Here is a 25,413-nt window from a genome sequence, read left to right on the forward strand (position 1 = left end):
AGGCCCAGTTCTCTTTCCACCAGATAGGGGCCGGGAAACAATAGTCCTTTATCCACTCCACGGACGTCATTATGTCTTCTGTGCGCTACACTCGAATTCAAACAGTGAAGCGAGGAGTCCATCAGAAAAACGCTGGTTAAATATCCTGGCGGGCGGCGCTGGTGAAAGCCGGAAGAAATGCCTTGACCACTCTCCAATAAGCCGACCCCTCTCCCCCGAGGCCTCCCTCAGCCTTCTGAGCCGGCCGTACCCCGCTCACACTCGGGATCTGAGTGCTGAGGTGTAGCGAAGCGCCAGCCAAGGGACGCTAATACCCAGGGCCAGTCGCGACCTCAGCGACCGCGGGTCGACCCCGGGCCGGAAGTGACGCAACCGTACTGAGCACTTCCGGAGCTGCGGAGACGGCTCCGCGGGAGGAAGGAGCGCGGGCCTTGACCGGCGTCGGCCCGTCGCCTCCGCTGCCGCTTCTGCTACAGTGTCCGATCCGTCTGGCCCGGCCAGACCCGGTCTGGCCTGCCCGGGCTCAGCGGCCGCGGGCTGCGGCTCCCGGTAAGTGTGCGGCGCAGGTCGCGGCCTTGTTTACCCCGGCGCGCCGGGGAGGGGGGGGTGGGCTCTCCGCGCGCCTCCCTGGCCCGGCCGGGGCTCCGTCTTCGTCGCCGTCCGCGAGGCCCCCGTGTCCCCCGGCCGCCGGTTCACCGTCTCAGCTCCCAGCGCCGCCCGCGGAGGGGCGGCTGAAGGCTACGGCCGGGGCGGGCGGGCGCCTGGCGTCTCTCAGTTTTTTCTCCTCCCGCCGTCTTCTCAGCTGGTGGAGAGGTCGGAGGCCAGCGCCTCTGACCGACTGGCGCCGGCGCATCTGGGCCCTCCCTACCGGGCGCGCCGGGGAAACGCGCCGCCTCTGGGGCTTCCAACTCCAGTCATCTTTCGGAGCCTTCGCAGTGCCATTCGCACGGTTAGTTAACGCCCGCCTGCGAAGGGACCACTGGCGCGTGGGCTCCGTGTCCTCGAGGCTGTCCCGGCGCCTCGGTACCGACATTCGGCCCAAGAGCTGAGCTGCGGTCTCGCCGGACGCTGCTGTGCTAGCCGCGGGAGAGGCAGCCGTGTTTTCGAATGACTTCACCTCTGTACTGATTGTTGCTCTGTCCCGTAGAACTTTCTGCCACAATGGACATATTCTATACTTCTGCTTCTAAGTAGGATAGTCCCTAGCCACACGTGGCTGTTGAGCATTTGACTTGTGGCTAGTGCTACTGAAAACCCAACTTTTAGGTTTTATTTAATTTTTAAATTAAATTTTAATAACCACATGGGGCTAGTGCCAACCATCTTAGGATGGTGTAGTGTAGGGTTTTGAAACTAAGTTGCTGGTTCATATTTTAAAAGTGCTAAGTAGTTTTCTTTGGAGATTTAACCTTAGTAAATGACCATTCAGAGCCAAATCTTATGTCTGGAGTAAACATCGTCGGACTCGCCAAAAAGTGTTTTGTTCTTGTCAACTTTAAACTGAGAGAGAAGTCTTCAGTTTGGATCCTTTAGCCCAGGGAGGGTGTCACGTCTTTTGAACACGTGACTTTGGCTCTGGAGGAGAAGTAATTTCTATTACTCCTCTGTCTAGGGTGTAGGGATAATAGCTAACATCTAAAGGAAGTTAAAGCGTTGTCATCAGTTCTGTTAATAAGACAATAACATTCTGGACCCTTTGAGCAATGTCAGCACTCTTTTAAGTAGAATTAGGGATATTTTAACTTTGAAAAGATTAAGTGTTTAAATCTAAACCTAGAACACCTACTAAGTGTGAAATGGCTTTCTCTTTTTTGGAGGGGAGTCTGAAAGTTTACCCTGCTTCTTGAATATTTAGTTGGTGAGAAGCCTATGGGCAAACCTCTAAGCTCCAATCCTGGGGAGAAATCCAGAGAAAGTGGAAAGCATGGCCTTTTGTTGTGATTCTGCAGGTAGATAGTATTAGGTTTTCTGGGAGGGTGATGGAGATTTATGAATCCTCATAGGTCATGAATCTTGTGGAAGTATTGTCTCTGGGTAATAGTGGTTGCAGCAGTGTGATCTGGACAAGTTACTTAACTTTTTTGAACTGTAGCTTTCTCATTTGTAAGAAGTGGATGATAGTCACCTTGTAGGATTGTGAAGATTTAGTGAGAATGAGTCAAACCTGAAATTGGCTGTCATTAAATGAGAACTAATATTGGTAGTGAAATTTTGTAGATGGGAACAATATTTATAGAGTTTATTCGCCCAAGAAGCAGTATCTTGCATAAAAATACAGGTTAAAAGATATTTAAAAAGTCAGTTCTCTATTAAAAAAATTTTTTTTTAATGTTTATTAATTTTTGAGAGACAGGCAGAGCACAATTGGGGGGGGGGGGCAGAGAGAGAGGGAGACACAGAACCTGACACAGGCTTCAAGCCCCGAGCTGTCAGCACAGAGCCTTACCGGGCTCAAACTCATGAACCATGAGACCATGATCTGAGCCGATCAGCACTTAACCGACTGAGCCACCCAGGTGCCCCAGTTTTCTATTTTAGAAATAATTTTACATAATCATTGGACTTTAATTTTCATTTAGTTTATATTTACCTGTGTTAGAAGTATTTTTTTGAAGTTATAAATTCTGGTTTTCTAGGAAATCCTAAAGGATAAAGAAATAGACATAAGATTTCTTATTGAGTAAGCACGTAGTAGTACTTAGTTTTGGATAGTGAGATCTGTATCTGAGAAGGTCGGATGGCCTTTGAGCATGTCAGAAGAGAGGCAGCAAATGGATGTTAATATAGCCTACTTGACATCCTATTGGGGGACACTTTTTATTTCACAATAACTTTCATGAGTAAAGGGAGGTCTGAAATATTGGCGATATTCTGTATTAGATTATCACCATGGAAGTGACTTTATACTAAGTCTCATTTTAAGCCAGTTGCAGTTTACTTTGCTAACTTCTGTGTAACCTTTAGGATTGAAATTGTGCTAGTAATTTAGGAAATCTGAGCCATAGGAGCAAAGTGGTGGGTTTCCAAACTGAGGAGAGGGATTGGGTATCTATTTACATCACCAGTACTCCAGGTTAAATTATTATCAGCTGTTTACTTTGAATACTTTCTTTTTTAGAAGGCCATGTAACTCTTTTCAGTATAATGTAACATACAGGTTTCTGTGGGACTTACAAGAAAATAATTTCATAGTTACTCTGGTCTCTTGCTGCATATCCTTTTAAATGTCTTTGCTTTAAAAAAAATAAATTTGCAAAACCAGGGTGCCAACTTAAAAAATGTAAATAGAGTTGTGTCTTTTCATTTTAGATGGAAGTTATATGACATAGAATATTTGGGGTGACATCTTGAAAGATCTTCAAGAATTACAGGTATTTTTAATTTAAAGATTAACTTTTTTTTTCTAAAGGAAAAATACCATAGTTTATTTGTAATTAGGTCATTCTATACCAAACAATTTGTTAGAAGTCAAACTGCAAATTCCCTTTTATTAATGTGATTTAAAAAAAAATTGGGCATTTATAGTTAGCATGTCAAACTTCAATTCCCTGCTATTTTTATAATATCATTAAAAGGTGGCTCTGTAGTCCTTTAGACTGGTTACAGAGTCAGTACACGTTCATTTTAATGTGTTTTAATTTTTATCTTTGTCTTATTTATGGTCAGATAGACTTCATATATACTTTTGCATTTAATCCAGATTTGGTTATGGAGGTTATTTACATACCATTCAATCCAGATGCTCTTGCATTTTAAAGTCCTATTAGTTTTTAGATTTAAATCACTGTTTAATACTGTTTCTTGCAGATGATCACTTGGAACGGTACTTATGCAGAAAAGTTAATGGGTTTTTACCAAAATCTTCTCTGAGGTGAAGTTAGGACTTGTGATTGTTTTGCTTTCTCAACTAGTATTCTCTTTTCATTTGTAATTGAGTAACATTTTGACCTCTGAGGGTTTTTTTTAATAACTTGTTCCATTTGAACTCTTTTTCTTCATCTTAAATAGATTTTGGTTTTTCCTACCCTTCATTCGGTCAAGGCAGAATATGCGTAGTTTTCCTTCAATTTGTAGTTTTCCTTCACTATTGGATCAATTTCTTTGCCTCAAAGTAACCCTTTTAAAGAATCAGAGGGGTGCCTCGCTGGCTTAGTCAGTGGAGCATGCGACTCTTGATCTCGGGGTTGTGAGTTCATGCCCCACACTGGGTGTAGAGATTACTTAAAAAAAAAAAGAAAGGATCAGTAGAATCCTTTAAAACTGAAAAATCAGTTAACTCTGCAGACTAGAGGAGGATGTTGAAGAGCTTTGTGCCTTTTATTTTTTCTTAACTAACTATGCACCTGTTTTTCAGATATCTGAGAGCAATGTCTGTGGAACAGTGGTATTTTTTTCCTAGACATTACAGTGGGAAGGAACTATGTCATTTGTGTACTTTATGTGTCACCGGTTAGTGGGGTGTAATTAGCAAAGAGATTTTAAACTTTGGTAGTTCAGCTTTTAGGTTGCTTCACCTGTGGAGATGTGCCTTTTTTTTTTTTTTTTTTAAGTTTGTTTATTTTGAGAGAGAGCGAGGGACAGAGGGAATCCCAAGCAGCTTCCTCGCTGTCAGCACAGAGCTCAGTGTGGGGCTTGATCTCACAAACCATGAGATCATGACCTGAGCTGAAATCAAGAGTCAGATGCCCAACTGACTGAGCCATCTAGGCGCCCAGTGCCTCTTTCTTAAGGACTCCCACAAGAAGGATAAATCCATGGGAATTTGATCCCTTGACATAGAGCAGATGGCCTTCCTTATTTACTTTTCCATGTGAGGCCCTTCTTGTGAAGTTACCATCATTAGCTGCTTCTGCCCTTCAAGGAAAGAGTTTCCCTTCGATAAGCTTGGGCAGGGAGATGATGGTGAAGTTTCCTGTATGAGACCAGAGTTGGAATAGGCCATAATGGGGGGTAGGGCCAGCCTATGACATTTTGATTTTTGAATGGTTACTGTTATAACTTATAGTGAAAGTAACACTTATTTTTTTCTTTTCCTTCCTTAGAAGACAAAAAACACTAATGCATTTGAGAAAGTGGTAAAGTTTGGGGGGAGGGGGAAAAAACTGCTTTCCTGATCTGCAACTTGGCTGGATGCTAAGATGTCTGTGGACATGAATAGCCAGGGGTCTGACAGCAATGAAGAGGACTATGACCCAAATTGTGAGGAAGAAGAAGAGGATGAAGACCCTGGGGACATAGAGGACTATTACGTGGGAGTAGCCAGCGATGTTGAGCAGCAGGGGGCCGATGCCTTTGATCCTGAGGAGTACCAGTTCACCTGCTTGACCTACAAGGAATCCGAGGGTGCCCTCAATGAGCACATGACCAGCTTAGCCTCTGTCCTAAAGGTGAGCAGTATTGTCAATTCCAGGTGTAATGCCCCCAGTTAAATCTAAATATGAGCTGTTGCTAACTGATGTCTCCTCTGTATTGATCAAATGAATGGCCCTGTAGTGAAACCAAATTTAGGTGTGTGCTGCATTAGTTGGACACATTTGATGCTTCACTTTGTTTTCTTATATATGTGTATCTAAGGTCCTCAAATTCCCAAATTACTAAGAATTAAAAAGGAAGGGTGGGGTGGATTCAGGATAGACTGGAAGTACATTGAAGCGGAATTGCATAGATTAACACTGGTTTCAGAAAGTGAGTTTTATGAAACTTTATGAGGTAAGATATGATTAGCCTCAGGATTGTCATCCTCTACATGACCATGTATGAATGACTGGCAAATGTCTTGAGAGGTACCCAGGGTATGCCCTGAATAATCAGTGCCTCTGTGCTAATTGAGCTCCGTTGCATCATAAACTAATGTCTCATGTTGAAAGAAATTTTAGCTTGTGTTTCACTGATTTTGGGGTTTTATATGGAAAATTTAAAGAGTTGGTTATTCCAGCAAGAATCTTATTTTTAACACTTAAACTAGCATGCTTTTCAATCTTGCGCCCCAGGCCAGTTATTGTTCTTACCATGCACATTTTGTGCTATGTAATATTAGACTAGTACATAGTACACTCACATAGAACACTGTGTGCTATGAATATCTTTATGTCATTTAGACAATTTCCCAGCATGTTTTCTTTCTCTTCTAATGTTGGCCATTATGTGAAAGTGGGGACATTTCTCTTATTTCATTGTTTTTGCTGACCTTCCTTCAGAAACTGTTATATGGATCTTGTTTTCTGCTCAAATTGAAGGTCAGGGACACATTGGCATGATTTCAACCAAATAATTGTTGGTATTTAAATGGAAGTAACTAAGATGTGCTGTGTTATTTTTGTAAAAGCTGCTTTATCTACGAGTTTAGGGATTTTTTTTTTTTCCAGGTAGTCAGCAAAGGCTAACTAATATCTTGGATTTATAGTCAGGGCTTTATTACCAGCTAGTTGGAAGTTGAAATCTAAAACTTTTTTTGTGACTCACTTTTGGAAGGATTGGAGACTTCTTGTGCTCAGCAGAAAGCTCTGAAGAATGGAGACCCATTGGAACATCTGGATTTGGGATTTCTACACCATAACTTTAGCAAAGCTGCTGGGACCTCTGTTTCCAGAGGACATTTCCCTGGTAGAAAAAGAAGCATCAGGTCTCTTCCTCACAATGCACACCTCTCTCTATCTGATCAACTCGTTTCTTTAACCATATTGTTAGGTTATACACAGTGTTGGCATTTAAATAGAAAAGGTATCATCAGGTGTGTGGCTATGTGCTGGAGATTATCAGTTGACTAAGTGCATCAGGATGTTCCATCTATGCATAAGAATTCTGTTTGTCAAGCAATCTGTGCTGATTTTCCTACCCTTTTGGAGACAGGTGAGGGACCCAGGCACGTGTCCTCCTTTTTTTTAAATTGTGGTAAAATACATGTAACATTTACCATTTTACATTCTTTCTTCTTATTAAGCTGATACAGGGTCAGCCCCCTGGAAAGTCTTCCTCCCAGAGAAAGCCCTCCCTTTCCTTCTTCACTTTTTATACCCTCAGAGGTCCTTCAGTCTAGCTTATACTTTTCCTGAGCAAGCCTTCTTGAGACCCCTACAACATAGTGGTTGTACTCTCCTTTGGTCTCAGGGCCCAAACATCACAACCCATGTATATTAGAGCACATACTGCAGTCTTCTGACTGTTTTATCTTGTTTAACCCTTTTGCATATTTTTGCATGATCTCTCCAACTAGATTGTCACTTCTTAGAGGGCAGAAACTGCTTTATTCCTTTTCTTCCCCATCATTCCTGTCTCAGTGTTTCATCCATAGTAGGTGTTGAATCATTTCTTGGATACTGTGATTTCTTGGATACTGTGGGTTTTGTCAACTGTTGATGACAATAGCTGATGCTGTTGGTATGAGCTAGATTCCCTAGTCCCCTGCTGTACATCCTTCTCTGTTGTCATGAAAAGGCATTATGGCCATGTTGTTCAAGTGTCAACTATAGTCATTAGAGATTAGATTGCCAGGTAAGGTATTATAGGAGAGGAAAAATCTCTGACAAATATTTGTAGTCGATTATGTAGGTATGAGTCTTTAAGGAAAACAAAGTTAAAGATCATGAAAAGAAGAAGCAAAAAGTACTTGGTGTAGAGATGAAGGAGTAAAAAAAGATGGAAGAATGTTGAAACACAAGGAAAGGGTTAAAGAGAAAATGGGGCAAAGAAGAAAATAGCCCATGAAAATTTAGATCTTGGTAGAAGATAGATTTTTTTTTCCCCCCTCCCTAGACCTCACTGAGGAGCATGTTAATAACCCATTTTCTTTCTGGGGCTGGGCAGCAAGGGTCTGGGTTCTTTTGGTGGCTTGGCTACATATAAAGGGACTTAGTGGTGTTTTAAGTAGTTTGGGAATTTGACCAAAGAGGCTAGGCAAAAACAGCTAAATTAAGAGTAAAGAGGAAATCACACACAATCTTTCTTTTTCAGACTGGCTAAAAACTAATGTTTTTATTTTTGTGATATTTTATTTTTCTATATAATATATCATGAGGCAGGAGGGGATAATTTAAGTGCTGCATTTACAGAATGGTGTTTATTGCTGCTTTGGCTATTCTAGCTCCCCTGTTGCATGTGTATCAGAGAGTGGAGCTCAGTGGTGATCATCCAAATCACTGCTGGTGTTCCCCATTGATCATGGTGTTTGCACAACTCCATGACATATTGAGATACTTAATTATTTTATTGATTTAGGTGTTTGACTAGTAGAAAACATGACACGTATGTGGTTTAAAACTCTGCCATATGAACAGTTGTCTGTGAATGAAAGCTAAGTTTGAGGACTGGCTTGACTTTTTCACTGATACTTGTGTTTATTTTACTTTGTTGTGTATTGTTAGTTGCCAATGGATGAGCCATTCTTCAGCATAAAAGTAACTTTATTATTGCCTTTTGAGATTTGACCTCTCTTAAATATTAAAATTCCAGTCTGGGCTTTTGGTGTCATGAGGGCCCCTGGTGTCAGGGTAACTTCCTATATGTGTTGTGAGACAGATCCATGAGTAAGATCATTAATTGAGAAAGGAAACTTCCCAGGAAATCAGATTAAGGGCTAAGGATAGACAACAGAGAAAATGCTTATCTGTTATGGGGGGGGGGGGGGGGCAGCTACTGGTGTTCAAATAATAGCAAAACTAGAAGCATTGTTTTTAGAATGAGCTGTCATCTTACAGATAGAATACAGTTGACCCTTGAACAATGCAGGGATTAGGGATGCCAACCCCCACACTGCCAAAAATCGATATATAACTTTGACTCCCCCAATCTTAATACTAATAGTTTACTGTTGACTGGAAGCCTTACCAGTGACATAAACAGTCAACACATGTTTTGTATGTTATGTGTATTGTGTACTGTATTCTTACAATAAAGTAAGCTAGAGAAAAGAGAATGTTACTAAGAAAATCATAGGGAAAAGACATTTATAGTACTGTAGTGTAAAAAATTTGCATGTAAGTGGTTTTGCCCAGTTCAAGCCCATGTTCCAAGTGTCCACTGTAGTCATTAGAGATTAGATGATTGCCAGGTGAGGTACTATGTTGTAGGAGAGGAAAAATCTTTGACAAATATTTGTAGTCAGTTACGTAGGTATGAGTGTTTAAGGAAAACAGTTAACTTTTTAAAACACTGTATTTATTTTTATATGAAACTCACACAAAGATTACTTGATTGTTATTGTTATAGATGAGAGAGGTCTTTTCTAGTAGTAACAGACATTTTTATTGCAAAATGTGCACTAGTTAGCCAAGAGGAATTTTGTCATTCAGTGAATCCTGTTAGTACTGTTCTGTGAAAATCCTGAGGCATTTGCTGTTGACTGCTCAGGAAGGAGCTCAGCCATGGGAGAACCCCAGACAGTCTAGGCTGGCTTTCATTGGTGATGGGCCAGGGGAATCTCGTGCATGGTGCGCTCCTTCTCTCAGTAGCACATCAGGGGTGTGGGCGGGAGACAAGTGTTGCTATGTTGTTCAAGGCCCCACCCAATTGCATAAGAAGGGAGAAGAAATAGTCACTTTGGGCTAGATCTAGTCTATGGAGCAACAATGAGCTGTCTGAACTTGTGACTGGAGAACCTTGAAAGTGGAGTAGAAGGGCAGTGCAGGTAACACAAGTCCAAGCTCCATGGGTCAATGAAATGGGTGGAAAAGTTACCTTCTGTGCTAGAGTGGGAGACTAAGAACTATAGGTAAAAGAGAATAACACATGGAGGATCATAAATGCAGCCTGAGGTGTCTTTACTATTTGGAGGAAAGAAACAGAATTTTTAAACTTCTTCAGTGCTGGACTGCACTATTTACTTCTTAAGCCTGGTGTTCGTTCCCCGGATGGGATTGGAGAAATAGGCTGGTTGTGAGTGTTTTTACTACAGTTCTTGCTTTATGAATTGCTGTACTAACTGCAGTGGAGCTGGGAAAATGTTATGTAGAAATCTTTATTCTGCCACTCTTGAATTTGTTTTAAAATCTAGTGTTAGATATTCAGCAAAATGTGGCTGGAAAATCTCTTATGATTCTTCTGGATCATTTTTCCCTTTTGTGGATGAATCATAATTGGTTTTCAGGGCTTCTGACTCCCAAGTGCAGAAGTCTTTATAGTCTCGTGTTCAAAACAACCTGGTTTCTACGCATTTCTCACTTGTAACATGAGCAGTTGATGTTCTTAACACAAAATACCTTATATTTAACCTTTCTCTTAAGTGGCATCAAGTTTTTGTATATCTAAAAAAAGACTTTCATTTTACTTAATCAGCTTTTTAATATCCTGATATAGCTGGATTTTGGACCATTTTATTTTTATTTACATATTAGTTAATGGTAATTGTTTTTTTATTACTTCTCAGGGGAAAGTATCCTCAAGCTGGGCTTGGTAACACTGAGTGTGTGCTGAGCAGCCGTCTGATTTCTATTTTTATGACCTGATGTCAGGTTTCTTTGCATGCCTGCATCTCAATAGAATCTAGATTCAATTCCTGTGTTTCAAATAGTTGGTTATTAGTGGGCGTGTTGACATACTTCATGATGCTTTAGTGTGGAAGTCTGATGTGTGTTTTACTGATGTATAAATTTATTTTAAAAGGGTGATGAGAAATGTCCAGAGTGACACTGAGAATTGCCTAAGTACAACTAGTGCTACAATTGTCCGTCTTGCCAGTTTAGAAAGGTTATTATCGTCATTGACTTTGTGTCCTCACTGTGCACCTGGCACCACGTACAGCAGGTTCACCGTCTTCCAGAAGAGAAGCCTTTAATCAGATTCAAGGCCAGCTTTCATTCTAGTCTTTTTCTTGTGCTTTCACACTGTCATAGCAACCATGTGTAATCAAGGGGTGATTTTAACACCACACTTGTGTTCTAATCCTGAACTATTTATTTATTTATATTTAACCTTATATTGTTGAGGTGTTACTACAGTATTTAAGAAAAAATATCCTTCGTAATTCCATTAACCTATAATAAAAGTTTTCTTCCGTGCTTAGTATCCTTCAGACCTTGTCCGTATTCGTGTGTAATATTACTGTGCTTTCAGTTCATTCATTCAACCAATATTTATTGAGCACTTACTATCTGCCAGGCACTGGAATGATATTCTTCTGCTCTTTTCTTGTATACAGGCATGCCTCAGATATTGCAGGTTTGGTTCCAGACTGCTGCAATAAAGCAAACATCACAACAGAGCAAGTCAAATGAGTTTTGTGGTTTCCCAGCGCATATAAAAGTTATGTGTACACTGTACTATAAAGTGCAATAGCGTTATGTCTATAAAACATGTAAAAACCTTAATTAAGTATTTTATGGCTAAAAAATGCTATTACCTGAGTTTTCAGCAAGTTGTAATCACAGATCACCATAACAAATATAATAATAATGAAAAAGTTTAAAATACTGCAAGAGTTACCAAAAAGTGACACAGAGACACGAAGTGAGCAAATACTGTTGGAAAAATGGTGCCGACAGACTTGCCTGACCCATGGTTGCCACAAACCTTCAATTTGTAAAAAATGCAGTATCTGCGAAGGACAATAAAATGAGGTATGCCTGTATTTTAAGTATTTCCCCTTGTTTTTACTTCATCCTCATAAATTACTTTTAATGGGTAAATATCACACCATCATATTGAGCCATAATTTGCTCAGACTTTCCCTGATGGGCATTTAGGTGAATACTTATATGTGTGACAGTTCTTGTGAACTGGTTATACTGCTGTGAACATTTTTGTGAATGTGGCCTTTGTGTCTGTTGGGCCTTGGCAAAAGCCTGGGCTGGTGGTCAGATGGTTGGGCTCCGTTCCCTTTTCTGCCATTTAATATAATGTGACCTTGGGCAAGTTCCTCAACATTTTTAAGCTTCAGTTTTCTCGTCTGTAAAATAATGATAATACCTCCTTCACAGTATTAAATGAGATAATGCACATAAAGTGCCTGGCACGTGAATATTCGAACATGAATGTTCAAACAGATGTCATGGTGGAGGCAGGGCAAGCGCAGAAAAATGGGAGTGTTACTTTCACATATTTGCTATGGTTCCTCAGAACATATTCTTAGGATTGTGTGTTTTGAGTCATAGGGTAAAAGCCACATTGAGGAAGGTTCTGGGTGACATATTGCTGATGATGCCTCTGAGTATGCGTGTGGTAGTTAGATCATGTACTTTGGATTCTTTTGCCTTCATCCAGAACCTCTGGTTCTCTTCTCCAGGAGCCCACTGATAAGAAAAGTAAAAATAACACAAAATGAATTTTGAATTGGGACCAGGAAAGAATGTAGGGGAATATAGCCTGTTATTCCTACCTTTCTGTTTGACTGCAGTGTTTGGTCTTGGGCCTGCATTGACAGCACTACTTAATGAAGTGCTTAGTTGATTTTAGGGTTCTTATTATTGGGGTATCTCCTTACTTGTGCTTTGTCCCACCCCCAGCCCCCCGCCAGCTTTAAAAATTTTGTCTTTGCCCCTACTGCTCTAGGAAAAATTTGAATGATTAGATTTCTCTGCCCAAAAGAGGGAAGACCTGTAGGAAAGATTTGAGAAAGGTACAGAGTGAGATACAGGAAGCTTTTCATCTTGCTCTTCCTAAAATGTGTCTGCCCTGTGGCTTGATTACTCAAATTGACATGAATTGTCAGATTTGAAGCTTATGTTTTGTTCCCTTTTCTTTGAACTGTCACAAACCTGTATACATATGAAATGGTTTTACTGTGAAAACCACAAGTTATCAACCATAAATAGAGAAAAATACAGGGAGGACGAACAAAAGTTGGTTTGGAGATTTTAAGAGGACAGAGCTGTTCTTATAATCATGAACAAAGAGTGGTCTCTATCTGGGAAAGTTGCTCTTTTTCACTAGCAGTTTCTTTCCTGGTACACGCTCTACTCACTCTCATTTCTTTTATCCGTTATTTTAGGCTCTCACCATCATTTTCCAGAGTCGGTAGATAGCCTTGCCTTCTTTTACAAGAAATACCTTTAATGCCATCAAACTTAGCTTCCTGGATTCTGTCTTAATTGATGATACCACCATCCACCAAGCTGGAAGCTGAGAATTTACCCTTGACTCCCTTCTCCCACGAAACCCTCCTTGATCCTCAGGCAGAGTTGGATATCCTGTCTCTCTACCACTGTGTGCACGTTTCTTGCTATGTACTTATGGTGATTAGAAATTGTAAGCCAGGGCTTAAATTCTTTGAGAGTTGCTTGTTGTTGATCTGACTGTCTAAGCAGGTCAATAAATGCAAAAGTTGAGGATTTAACCCCAAAGCTCTACTTCTGTGTGCTCCCATTGGTAGATAGAAGGCATGCTTGTTAGAGGACTTCCATGAAGCCAGGTGAATTCTAAGCAGAGATCATATATACCTAGTAGATGTATGGTTCCCAGCTTGGGGTGCATCTCGGAATTAGTTCTGTCAGTTCTGATTCAAAAGCCTGAACTTCATGCAGGTGTAATAAAACAGAATCTTCAGACACCAAGTGAGGTATTACATATTATATTGATGTGGAGAATTCATGTGGAAGTACAAAAAAATTGTGAAACAATTCAGGTTATTGAAGTGATGAGGAAAGAGTTGTGTCCTTTCTTTGGCTGCTGAAAGGATGTGTCCAGTGTTCAGAGTGTACTGATTTCATAACTAGAGTGGGAGTAGGGTAAAGACACCCAACTATACTGGCAAGTTGGATAGGTTACCTGTAATATTTTTGATGTCTAAATGTACTTCTTATGCCATCAGTTATCAAGATAAAAGTGTGTTCTTATCTCCATGTTGATAATGAGTAGCTACAAAAATGACTAATAATATCTGCAATCATAAACACAATGTGAATGTTTTAAAAGTTTTCAATTTTATGACGTAGACAATGTCATCTTTTTTGCCAGTGTTTTAACATTGGCTTCTGCTGCAAGATGGCTCACTGCCCTCACATACCTTTGTACCCCCTCCGTTTGTTTTTGTTTGTTTGGTATTCAAATGTCTGTAGCAGTTTAATGTGCAGTAGCCAAAAACTGGAAACAACTCAAATATCCACAAACAGATGAATGAACAAATAGTGGCATTCCCATAGAACAACATACTTCTTCTCTGCAGTATAAAAAGAGTGAATGGTTCATCATTGATAAATCCCAAAAACGTATGCTGCATGAGGGAACCCAGGGGGTAAAAAGAGTAAATATTTTATGATTCTGATCATATAAAGTTTTAGAAAATGCAAACTCATTGTGAAGGAAAGTAAATCAGTGGTTGCCTATAGAGTTGGGGGGGAAGGGAGAAGGATTATGAAGAGCATGATGTAAATTTAGGGGTGGTTTTCTCTTTTGAAATATCAGGAAAATGAAAGTAAAGGCATGTTCATGTTATAAACTCATAACAAAGAGAACAGGTTGAGGGGTGGTATGTGGGGACATTGCACACAGGAGCCAGTTTGTCCAGCAGATCTTTGAAGAGACTGTGGGCTCTCATTTGACTGACAAAGGCTGGAAGAGATAAGTGAGCTGGGAATGAGGGGATTAATTAATTAAAAGTTTCTGTGTAGGACAGTCAGCCCTGCCCCCACTTGGTTTCAGGACAAAATAATCTGCCTATTTTTAAGAAATAGAATAACCTGGGGAGAAATAGGGCCCTTAGAATGTGAGGTTGGATGACCTTATTGGTCAGTTTGGAGGTTCTTGAGTCTTGTGTATTAGCTGCCTCTGATTAAGCACCCTTAAAGAAAAGCCTGTCAGTTGATACATTCTGTCTGTGTACACAGAATTAGGATTTGCTTTCCTGACCACCCCCCTTTTTAAATTTAATATTCATATAAAATTAACCATTTTATATTTCATTTCATTTTATCTTATGTTATTTTATTTTAATTTTAAGAAAACATGAGTGGGGGAGGGGCAGAGAGGGGGAGAGAGAATCCCAAGCAGGTTCCGCACTAACAGAGTGGGGCTTGAACTCACAAACTCAGATGTGATCTGAGCTGAAATCAAGAGTCAGATGCTTAACTGAACCACCCAGGTACCCCTAAAATTAACCATTCAAATTCAAATTCAGTGACTTTTAGTACATTCACAGTGTGCAACCATAATCTCTACTTCTGAAACATTCATTACCCAGAAGGAAACTTGGTATCCATTAAGTAGTTATTTTCTGCTCCCCCCAGCCCTCAGCAACCACTAATCTGCTTTTTGTTTCTATGGATTGACCTATTCTGTATGTGTCATATAAATGGGATCATGCAATATGTGACCTTTTGTGTCTGGTTGCTTTCACTTAGCATGATGTTTTAGAGGTTCGTCCCAAGTTGTAGCATGTATCACAACTTCATTCCTTTTTCTGGCAACCTTTCATTTTTTACCGTGAATAGCTAACCAAGGATCACCAGACATTTGAGAAAAACATGCAAAATAGAAGAGAAACAGGAAAATTGACCTTAGGTGAAGCAGACCAGTAGATGATTTTGCTTGTTTATAAAAGTGCACTATTTAGTATTCTCCAGGATATTCAAGAAGATGTGGCATCCATGAAACAATCAGAGATGCCATCTGGAAGAAACTGTCGAAATAAAAAAGCTTGTGGAGATGAATTACGGGTTTGCCAAGTTAAAATATATTCCGTAGATCAGAAGATAAAATCAAGAGAAAAATCTCAATATAAAGCCAAAATACAGGCAAAAATTGTATGCAGAAAAAAAGAGACATGGAGGATCAATCCAGAGATCTATCATCTACCAGAATTTCTGGGAAATGAGGACAAAAAATTAAAAGAAGGGATATTTCAAAGTATAAGAAAAAAATAACCAGAATCTACAGAGAGGAGCCTATTGAAAGGGTCTACCCTTTGCCCAGAAGGATAAAGGCCCACCTGCTACAATTGTCACTATGAAGTTTCAGAAAAGAATAGATAGAAAACCTGAAAGTTTCCATGAAGATACACTGGGTCTTCTGAAAAAAAATGGGAATTGGATATGTCATCAACAACAATGACAACCAGAAGGCAGTGGAACAGCAGTCTTCCTTCCAAGTCCTGAGGGAAAATCGTTTTGAACCTAGAGTTCTGTCATTGCAAAATAAGCTTGTTTTCAGAAGTGCGAGGACTCCCAAAATTTCCTTTCCTTGTACCTTTTCTGAAGCGGTTACTTGCAGATGAAAATCAAAAAGAGGAAAGTAAAGAATTCAAGAAATGGTTGAACTAATAACCCAGTTGTCCAATGAAAATTTTCATGTTACTTATACAACAACCCTGGAAAGCAGTCAGCCCAAATTTGAACAGTTTTGGTGGGATCCAAGAAAAATTTATTCGAGAATAAGAATGGGTAGATTTCAAGCAATAGATAAAATGAAAAAGCTGGAAGATAGTTGGAATATGGTAAAGAGACCATAGGGCTCTTTACAAGGGACAAGGGAACTAGAATCCCTATGCAAAGCAGAAAAACTACATGCAAAAAATTATAAGCCAAATATAAAGCAAACACATATATGGCACAAGTATAAGTAAATGGTGGTGATTGAATAAAGATAATGTATTTGTGCCTAATGTATGGATATCCTTCTTTGGCCCAAGGACAGTGACATTGGAAGCACAAACAAGAAAATGCAATTCGGGTCCTGTAAACAATATTTTAAAGTTAACAAAGGTAACTGATAGAACTGATAGTAATATAAATATAAAAAGGTTGGGGTTTGGAAGGGGAAGGTAGGGAGTGGTATAAGTAAACTAAATCTGCTAGAGAATTGTGGGCACACTTAGTGAGGTTGGTGACAACCAGAAGAAATGGTAGAGATTTCTCCTGTATTGGAAGACTGGGAGGCTGGGGAGGGATGGGGTGGTGGGTATTGATCCTTTTCATCAAAGTGCTCTTTATGAACCATTTGATTTACTTTGTTCATTGTTCATTGGTGATTGGGGTAGGTTAAGAATTTGTTGATTCCCAATAAACAAGTGTTTTCTGAGTGTCTTCTGTTGTTTTAACTTTTAGATAGATGCTGAAAGATGGGGAAAAAATAGTTTGACCTCTACCATAAAATAATTTTAAGATCTCTTTGCCTTTAGTTTCTGCCACCTCTTTTTTTAAAGTGGTGAGAGAGGAGATATAAATAAATCCTCTTCTACTTTTGTTTCATATTTTCTGATATATCCACTAAAAGTTCCACTTTGATTATCTTGGTCTTTTGAAAAACTTAAAGTAGCTTCTCCAGACTCCAATCTGAACTCCTTCCTGTTGCCCCTCTCCCTAACCCATATGTTTGATTTTTGCCTCCTCAAACCTCCTGTGAGCCTCTCTGCCTTTCAGAACCCTCTGCAACTCTCAGAAGACCTCTTACATTTTGTTTGTTTGTTTTTAACCTTCCTCAGAGGAGCTATATTTGGCCTTACCCTGCCTCTTTCAAGCCCATGAAGGCTTGAAAGCTCTTGGTGCCTCTCTGGCTTCTGGAGGAGAATGTGGGTATGAGGTGACAGAAGGAAGCATTAGCATGTAGGACCTAGTACTGGCACTGCTATTGTTCCAGGTGCTTGGGTATGGCAGAGAAGGAAATTGTTATACATCTCTGCCCTCAAGGAGCTTCCTTTCTGGCAGAGTTGTTCTTTCTTCCTTTCTTCTTTCCTTTTTTTCTTTCTAGAGAGAGCATGTATGGCTGCAAGCATGGGGGAGGAGCAGAGAGAGAATCTTAAGCAGGCTTCGCACACTGCATGGAGCCTGACATGGCAGGTCCCACGACCCTGGGATCATGACCTGAGCCGAATTAAAGAGTCAGACACTTAACAGACTGAGCCACCCAGGCACTCCTTGATGGAGTTTTATATAAACAGAAGGGTTATAAAAATAGCATTATATGTTTTGAGCGTAGCTAAGGCCAGCAATCTGTAGCTCTGTCTTTGAAATATGCTCTTGGACTTTGTGGCTTTGTCAGTAAGATATGCTAGCCTCTGAGGTATCCTGTAGAGAAGAGGGGGGATCTGAATGATACTGCCCAGATAGTATTTGGTATTACCTCTTACTTGCCTCCTCACAGTAGCAGTAGCTACAAGAGGAAGAGCATTATTTGAAATCATTTTTGGATAAGATGGGCTTTGGCTGCAGAAACACGGTAAAAGATTTGGATTTTAATCCTACTATGTGCAATTCGTTGGATGTCAGCTCCCGTCTGCCTTTTTTTTTTTTTTTTTTTTTTTTTTTTTTTTTTGGCTTTGGTTACTGGATACGACCTTGGTTTGTAAAAATGGTGATCATCCTGCTTATATGGAACCCCCTGGAAAACACAGAATTCTAGTAGGGGCTCAACCAGCCTTTTGTACTAAGTACTTCCCAGAGGTTTTCTATTAAAATGCACACCCTAAAAGATAGTCTGGCTGGGTTTACTCCATGATAATGTAGCTGGTGGGGGATAGATGAGGTACAGATAGAGTGGACCTGGCCATGAGTTGATGTTGGAGCTGGGTGATGGATGCATGGGTCTCATCATATTCTTCACTTTGTAGATGCTTGGAATTTTTCATAATAAAAAAGTGTCCTTATGGTCAAGGATGATGACTTTCATATTTTTGCTTTATTGTGTTTTGTGTAAATAACTTTATTTGGGGAGGTTGTTGGGTTTTTTGGTATTTTAACGATCAGAGACAGTACTGAGTTAAGATTAGACTGGAGAGAAATCTTCAAATTTAATCAGATTTTTAAAGCATGAATAATGTGGGTTCCTCAGTTACAAGTGTGCCCTCCCTCCGTGGAGACCTGTAAAGAAAAAGTGAAAGGAAGCCAAGTTATGATCAGGTGCCAGAGAGCTGACCTTCTAGAAGCTGAGAATATGTAGATGTGAAGTATGGGAGAATGAAGGCCCACCCACTTAAATTTGATTGTAGGGGTGAGCCTCGCCTAAGGTAGCTGGGACCCCACTGCCACCACCATTGCTGCTGATTTTGTCCCATTCTAGTAGGCCGATGTTCACCTACTCCTTTGTCTCTGTGCTTTAACCTTGTTTCTTCCTCTTACTCCTTTAGTACCTTCTCGCCTCACCCCCCACCCTCCAAGACCTGAATTCATCCATCTTGATCTCCTTAGGCTAGCTTTCCTTTATCATGTCCCTTTCTATCCTGGCCCAGAAGCTCACCCACAATTCATTCCTTTCCTTCATCTCTGCTGTTTAGTGAATGACCACTAGTGTTTGTTAACAAATGTGATTGGACTACGAAGTGGCTTAACACAGGCTGAGGCATGGAGACCCATTCGTGTAGCCTTAAAAAATTTCAGGCAGTTGGCAAGTAAGAATTCTAAATAAAAATTGAAACTACCACCTGTATTTTTTCAGGCCGTTGATGCTCACTGCCATCAGCTGCATCCTCCCTATGGCACTGGTAAGTGTGGGAAGGGATGGTGACAGTTTTGGTGGGCTGCTGGATTTCTTTTTTCTGGGGGAAAAAATTCTGTTTGCGAGCTGTGTTATTAACTTGTCCCTGAGGGCTGGACAGCTTGAATCAACTGTAGGAGACTAAAAAGAGGAAGAAGCAACTGACCATGTTCGTGGGTTTCCGGGAGAACTGTTGTCAAGAGCAGAGGCTATTCACTACGTTTCTTGATCCTTATATAAAATCAACATATCTTATGCATTATTTTTGAATAATAAACATATACGATCCAAGTGCTCTGGGATGTCAAGTAGTAACTGTTAAATTTCCTGAAAGTCTTAAAACATTTTCCCCAAAGATGGATGTTGGCTGTGTTAGAAAGGGTCTAGAATGTTGTATGTACTTACCATTTCCTTCAGTAGCTCTGGTATTTTAAGTTCTTTGTGGTCAGGAGATTAAGAAGAGGTAGGCTCAGGGACCTGTGATATAAAAAATCATTTTGCCACAGTCAGCTTTCTGCGTAGGGACCTAACGGAGAAAATATACAGCAGTAAATTTGAAATACAGGGTGGGGCAGCAAGTCAGAATTGCTGAAGTATAAGCCGATAACCAAATTGCTGCTGCTGTTGCCTTATCTAAGGTCTTGAAATCCTGCTGCTGTCTCCTTGTAATGAGTGGGTTGGAGGCCACGAGATTCAGAGGTTTTATCAAGGTGTTCTCCACTCTAACTGACAGTTTGATGTTTACACTATTTCATTTCTCTAGTCTCTGAAGCCCTTAGAACATGGAAGAAAGTGTCTCCAGAATATCTACTGAAATGCAGAGGTTGTGGACTTATGTACTACTGTTAACCAGTGAGGACCTCCTTGATGGCAACAAAGGCTAAAGCATTCTTGTACACTTTATTACATCTCTGTGAGAAAATCTTAGCATCATTGCCCAAATTCTGGATTTCCCACTGGTTCCCACTCCCTACCGCCCAAGTCCTCCTTATGAAGTAGGGATAGAATTGTGTAGCACACTTAATATATTATTTATAAGAAACAGAAAGGAGAACTTGACTCCCAGCAGCTGTCTACTCCTTTAGATATCTATGCACAAGTGGTAACTACTGGACATGTTTTGAGGACCTGTATCAGGGAAATATCTTTTAAGCGTCTGTCCCAAACATAGATTATAGAAGATGACAGAAGGTTTTTGTCTGCAACCTGTGGGATATATTGATGACCAGCAGTAAAGTCCTTTCTGGCATGCATGTAGCTAAGGGCTTCCTGGAATAAAGATATGGGAACCACTTGAGGGTTTGAGGATTGTAAATGGAATGCAAAACCAAGCAAGATTGGATTGGCAATGCAGAGCAGTGGTTAGGGTAAATGACAACAGAGGGCAATCCCACAGTTTTTTTCAATCTAGAAGGAAAGCTCCTTAGAGGCTCCTGACCCTAGGAACTGGTCAGGTTTGAGGATACAGGGAAAGAGGGAAAAAGGGCAGGGAAGATAGGCTGCTCTTGGCTTCTGCTCTTAACCTTATCTTTAACTCTGTAAAAGCCTTCTCTGGGCCACCAGAGACTCGAGGGAACCCTTCAGTCTTTGATGAACTTTATACCACTACCTGCCCTCCCTTCCCCACCTTGATCAGTCACATCCCTTCCCCATCTCCCAGGAAAAATAAAAGAGTTCTTATCTTTGGGGCTTATGTTCACACTGACCAAGGCTTTTAGACATGACTGTGATAACCCAAAAACAGGCTTGAGAGCTGTGCTTTGTGGAACAGCAACATTTAAGGAGCCAAAAGACTAGGAGCAGATCATCTAGTGGAACACTAAGAAAGCTTGGTCTGGGAGGTCGAGAGAGAGCCAGAGAGCATTATAAAGTTAACTAGCATTATAGACCTGTATGGAAGTTGTATCTATTTATGCTGAAATTCACATTGTATGATCAGTTAACCTTTAGTCAAAACTATGTTAAAACTCTGAAGGAGGATTTTTCGAAAGGTCAGAGTGACTAATGCAGTAGCTTAAAGGTCAGCCTTTTGTTTATTGTAACATTTGTTTATGCAAGTTATTGCCATTATGTTAAATAAATTTGGCAAACTTTTCCGTCCTGACTTCTATTATGAAAAATTAAAACATACATAGAAGTTTAAGGAATTGTATAGTGGACATCCATATACCTGTGATCAAGATTATACAGTTGCTAACCTTTTGCTACGTTTGTTTTGTTATATATCTAGCCATTGACCAATTTTATTTTTATACAGCTTTATTGAAGGATTATTTACATTCCATTAAATTCACCCATTGTAAAGTGTACCATTAGAAGAATTTTAGTAAACTTATACAACTATGTAACCATCACCACAATCTGAGTTATAGAATATTTTCATCATCTGGAAAGTTCCCATGTGTTGGTTAGTAGTCAGTCCCTGCTCACAGCCCCAGGCAACTAGTGATCATCTTTCTGTATGTATGGTTTTACCTTTTTTTTTTAGAAATTTCATATCAAAGGAATTATACAATATGTAGTCTTTTGTGTCCAGCTGCTTTCACTGAGCATAATGTTTTTGAGGTTCACCCATGTCATATTACATGTCAGTAGTGCTTTCCTTTTTATTGCTGAATTTTCTGTTGTATGGATATATTACATTTTTTTTATCCATTCATTCATCAGTTGTGGACATTGGGTTGTTTCCAGTTTGAAGCTATTCTGAAATAGGCTGCCATGACCATTCATGTCTAGGGCTTTAAATGGACATATGCTTTCATTTTTCTTGGATAGATATCTGGGAGTGGGATTGTTAGGTTGTAATATGTGTGTTTAACGTTTTAAGAAACTGCCAAACTGTTTTCTGAGGTGACTACTATTTTACATTGCTGCCAGCATTCTGTAGGGGTTCCAGTTTCTCCACATTCTTGCTAGCTCTTGGTATTGACAGTCATTTGGATTATATTCATTCTAGTGAGTGTGAAGTGGTATCTTGTGGTTTTAATTTGCATTTCCCTTATGACTAATGATATTGAAGATCTTTTGCTTATTTACTGTTCATACATTTTTGGGGTGAAGTGTTCAAATCTTTCATCCATTTTTAAAAATTAGGTTGTCTTCTTGAGTTGCATGTGTTCTTTATAGATTCTGAATTAAATCCTTTATCAGATACATGATTTGTAATTATTTTCCCTCTGTGGCTTATCTCTTCCATTTTCTTAATGTCTTTGAAGAGTAAAAGTTTAATTCTGATGAAGTTCAGTTTATCAATGTGCTTTCATTGTCTTATGTAAGAAATCTTTGCCTAAGCCAAGGTTGCAAAGATTTTCTTGTAGAAGTTTTTAGTTTTACATTTAAATCTGTGAACTATTTTGAGTTAATTTTTGTGTGATATGAAGTGTCCAAGTTCTGTTTTGTTTTTGCATAATGATGTTCAGTTATTCCAGAACCATCTGTTGAATGTTTCCTCTCTTGAATTCCTTAGCACCTTTGTTTAAAATTAACCATAAATGTCTGAGTTTACTTCTGAATTTTATTCTGTTGCATTGATCTTTATGTCTGTTTTTAAGCCTGTATGTACCCTCCTGCCTTGATTACTATAGCTTTATAGTAAGTGTTAGAGTCAGATGGCATAAGTCCTCCAACTTTGCTCTTCTCTTTCAAGATTGCTTTGGATATTCTGGGTCATTTCCATTTCCATGGATTTTAGGATCAACTGTTAATGTGTGCCTCTTGCCCCCCACCCCCGAAAAAACCCTGCTTTGATTTTGATTAATTTTGATTGTCTTCAGTCTGTAGCTATGTTGTTCAGTATGGTGGCTATGAACACATGTAGCCATTGAGATTTGAAATGCGGCCATTTTGAATTGGTATATGCTGTGATTCTAAAATATAAGTGTACTTTTCGGGTACCTGTGTGGCTCGGTTGAGCGTCTGACATCGGCTCAGGTCATAATTTCGCGGTTTGTAAATTCGAACCCCATATCGAGTTCATCGCTCTCAGTGCAGAGCCCACTTCAGATCCTCTGTCCCCCTCTCTCTCTCTGCCCCTCCCCGGCTCATGCTTTCTAAAAAATGAATAAATAAATAAAACATTTAAAAATAAAATAAAAGTGTACTTTGAAGATTCATATGAAAAAAAGGATGTAAGGGGCGCCTGGGTGGCTCAGTTGGTTGGGTGGCCAACTCTTGATTTCAGCTCAGGTCTTAATCTAATGGTTCATGAGATCAAGCCCCATATTAGACTCCGTGCTGACAACACGGAGCCTGATTGGGATTCTGTCTCTGTCTTTCTCTGCCCCCCCCCCCCCCACGTGCATGCTCACATGCTAGCTCTCTCTCAAATAAACTTAAAGAAAAAAGATGTAAAATAAAATAGTTCTTGAATAATTTTTTGTGGATTACCTGTTGAAATAATATTTCAGATATATTGGTCTAAATAAAATATATTACTAAAATACATTTCACCTGTTTAAAATTTTAGTTTTCATTTGTTTGCTGCTGTATAGAAATACGTTTGATTTTTGTGTATTGACTTTGTGTTTTGTTATCTCATAATTCATTTATTCTAGTAGTAGTTTTTGCATATTAGGATATTCGGAGTAAACAATCAATTTTATCTAAGAATAGAGACAGATTTGCTTCTTTTTCCAATCTTTATTTAATGTCTTTTTTTTCTTTTCTCTTTGCCCTATTGCCCTGGCTAGGGCCTCCAGTATAATGTTAAATGGTCAGGATGGTCATCTGTGCCATTTTCTTGATCTTAGCATTCAGTATAATGTTTTTTCATAGGTGCCCTATATCAGATTCAGGCAGTTCACTTTTTCTCCCTCACCTCTCAGGTAATTCACTTTTTGTCCTGATTTGCTGCAAATTTATATCTTGAATGAATTTTGTCAAATGGGTTTTCTGTGTCTGAAATGATCATTTTTTCCACCTTTATTTTGTTAATTCAATGAATTACAATAGTTTTCACATGTTAAATCAGCTTTCCATTCCTTGGATAAACCTCACTTCATTATCATATATTGTCCTTTTTCTATATTGCTGGATTTAATTTGCTAAAATATTTGGATTGATTTTTGTGTTTATGTTCATAAGGGATACTGGTCTGTAATTTTCTTTCTGTTATATTTTTGTCAGATTTTTATATCAGGGTTATTATGTTAGCTTCATAAAATGAATTGGAAGAAGTATAACTTCCTTGAGTTTCTAAAAGTAAGATTGGTGTTGATAGCATTCAACAGTAAAAACTTATGGGCATGGGAATTTTGTGAGAAAATTTTTGATCATAAAGTCAATGTCTGTAGTAGATATAAGAGCTATTCTGTTTATCTTCTCTATTTTGTGTCAGTTTTGCTAAGTATTTTTCAAGAATCTTGTCAATTTCACCTAAGATTTAAATTTGTTATCCCTTTTTCACCCATTATTGGTCATTTGTATTCTCTTTTTCTTAATCTAGCTAAAGTTTTTATCAATTTTATTGATCTATTTTTTTAAGTTTATTTATTTTGAGAGAAAGAGTATGCAAGTGAGGGGTGGGGGGCGGGGTGGGGGGAGGAATCCCAAGCAGGCTCTGCCCTGTCAGAGTGAGGCTTGGACTCATGAACTGTGAGATCATGACCTGAGCTGAAATCAAGAATTGGGTGTTTAACTCATTGAGCCACCCAGGCACCCCTTGTTGATTTTTTTGAAGAATCAACTAATGGGGTTTGTTAATTTTCTTTTTTTTTTTTTTTTTTAAGTTTTTTAATATTTATTTTGAGAGAGTGAGAGCAAGGGAGGGGCAGAGAGAGGGAGAGAGAAAGAGGAAATCCCAAGCAGCTTCCACGCTGGCAACACAGAGCTTGGCACAGGGTTTGATTGAACTCAAAAACTGTGAGATCATGACCTGAGCTGAAATCAAGAGTCGGGCGCGTAACTGACTGAGCCACCCAGGCACTCCTGTTAATTTTCAATATTATTTGGTTTGGATTTCATTTATTTCTTGTTTTTTTTTCTTTATTATTTTTTTCTTTTCACTTGCTTTAAGTTTTATCATCTTTTTCGAGTTTCTCCAGGGGGACTTAAGGATTTTATTTCCTAGTATAAACATTTACA

The 25,413-nt window shown here is 39.5% G+C and overlaps 1 protein-coding gene across 5 annotated transcripts in view; it reads left to right on the forward strand.

The window, feature by feature from the left end:
- Positions 1-406: 406 nt before the first annotated feature.
- Positions 407-25,413, forward strand: part of ARIH2 (ariadne RBR E3 ubiquitin protein ligase 2) — a 48,837-nt gene continuing 23,830 nt past the window's right edge. Inside the window, exons 1-4 of one of the 5 annotated variants that reach the window (XM_042978877.1) lie at positions 407-549; positions 3,310-3,371; positions 3,808-3,823; positions 5,043-5,387. In XM_042978877.1, the coding sequence (XP_042834811.1) occupies positions 5,139-5,387 (249 nt within the window). In that variant the 5' untranslated portion in view covers positions 407-549; positions 3,310-3,371; positions 3,808-3,823; positions 5,043-5,138. Of the gene's footprint in view, positions 550-619; positions 950-3,309; positions 3,372-3,801; positions 3,872-5,042; positions 5,388-19,293; positions 19,340-25,413 lie in introns of those variants that run through there. The other 4 variants (XM_042978875.1, XM_007088482.2, XM_042978876.1 and 1 more) reach the window with 4 other exon arrangements.

Source organism: Panthera tigris, chromosome A2, assembly GCF_018350195.1.
Source record: "Panthera tigris isolate Pti1 chromosome A2, P.tigris_Pti1_mat1.1, whole genome shotgun sequence".
NCBI classification, from domain to species: Eukaryota; Metazoa; Chordata; class Mammalia; order Carnivora; family Felidae; genus Panthera; species Panthera tigris.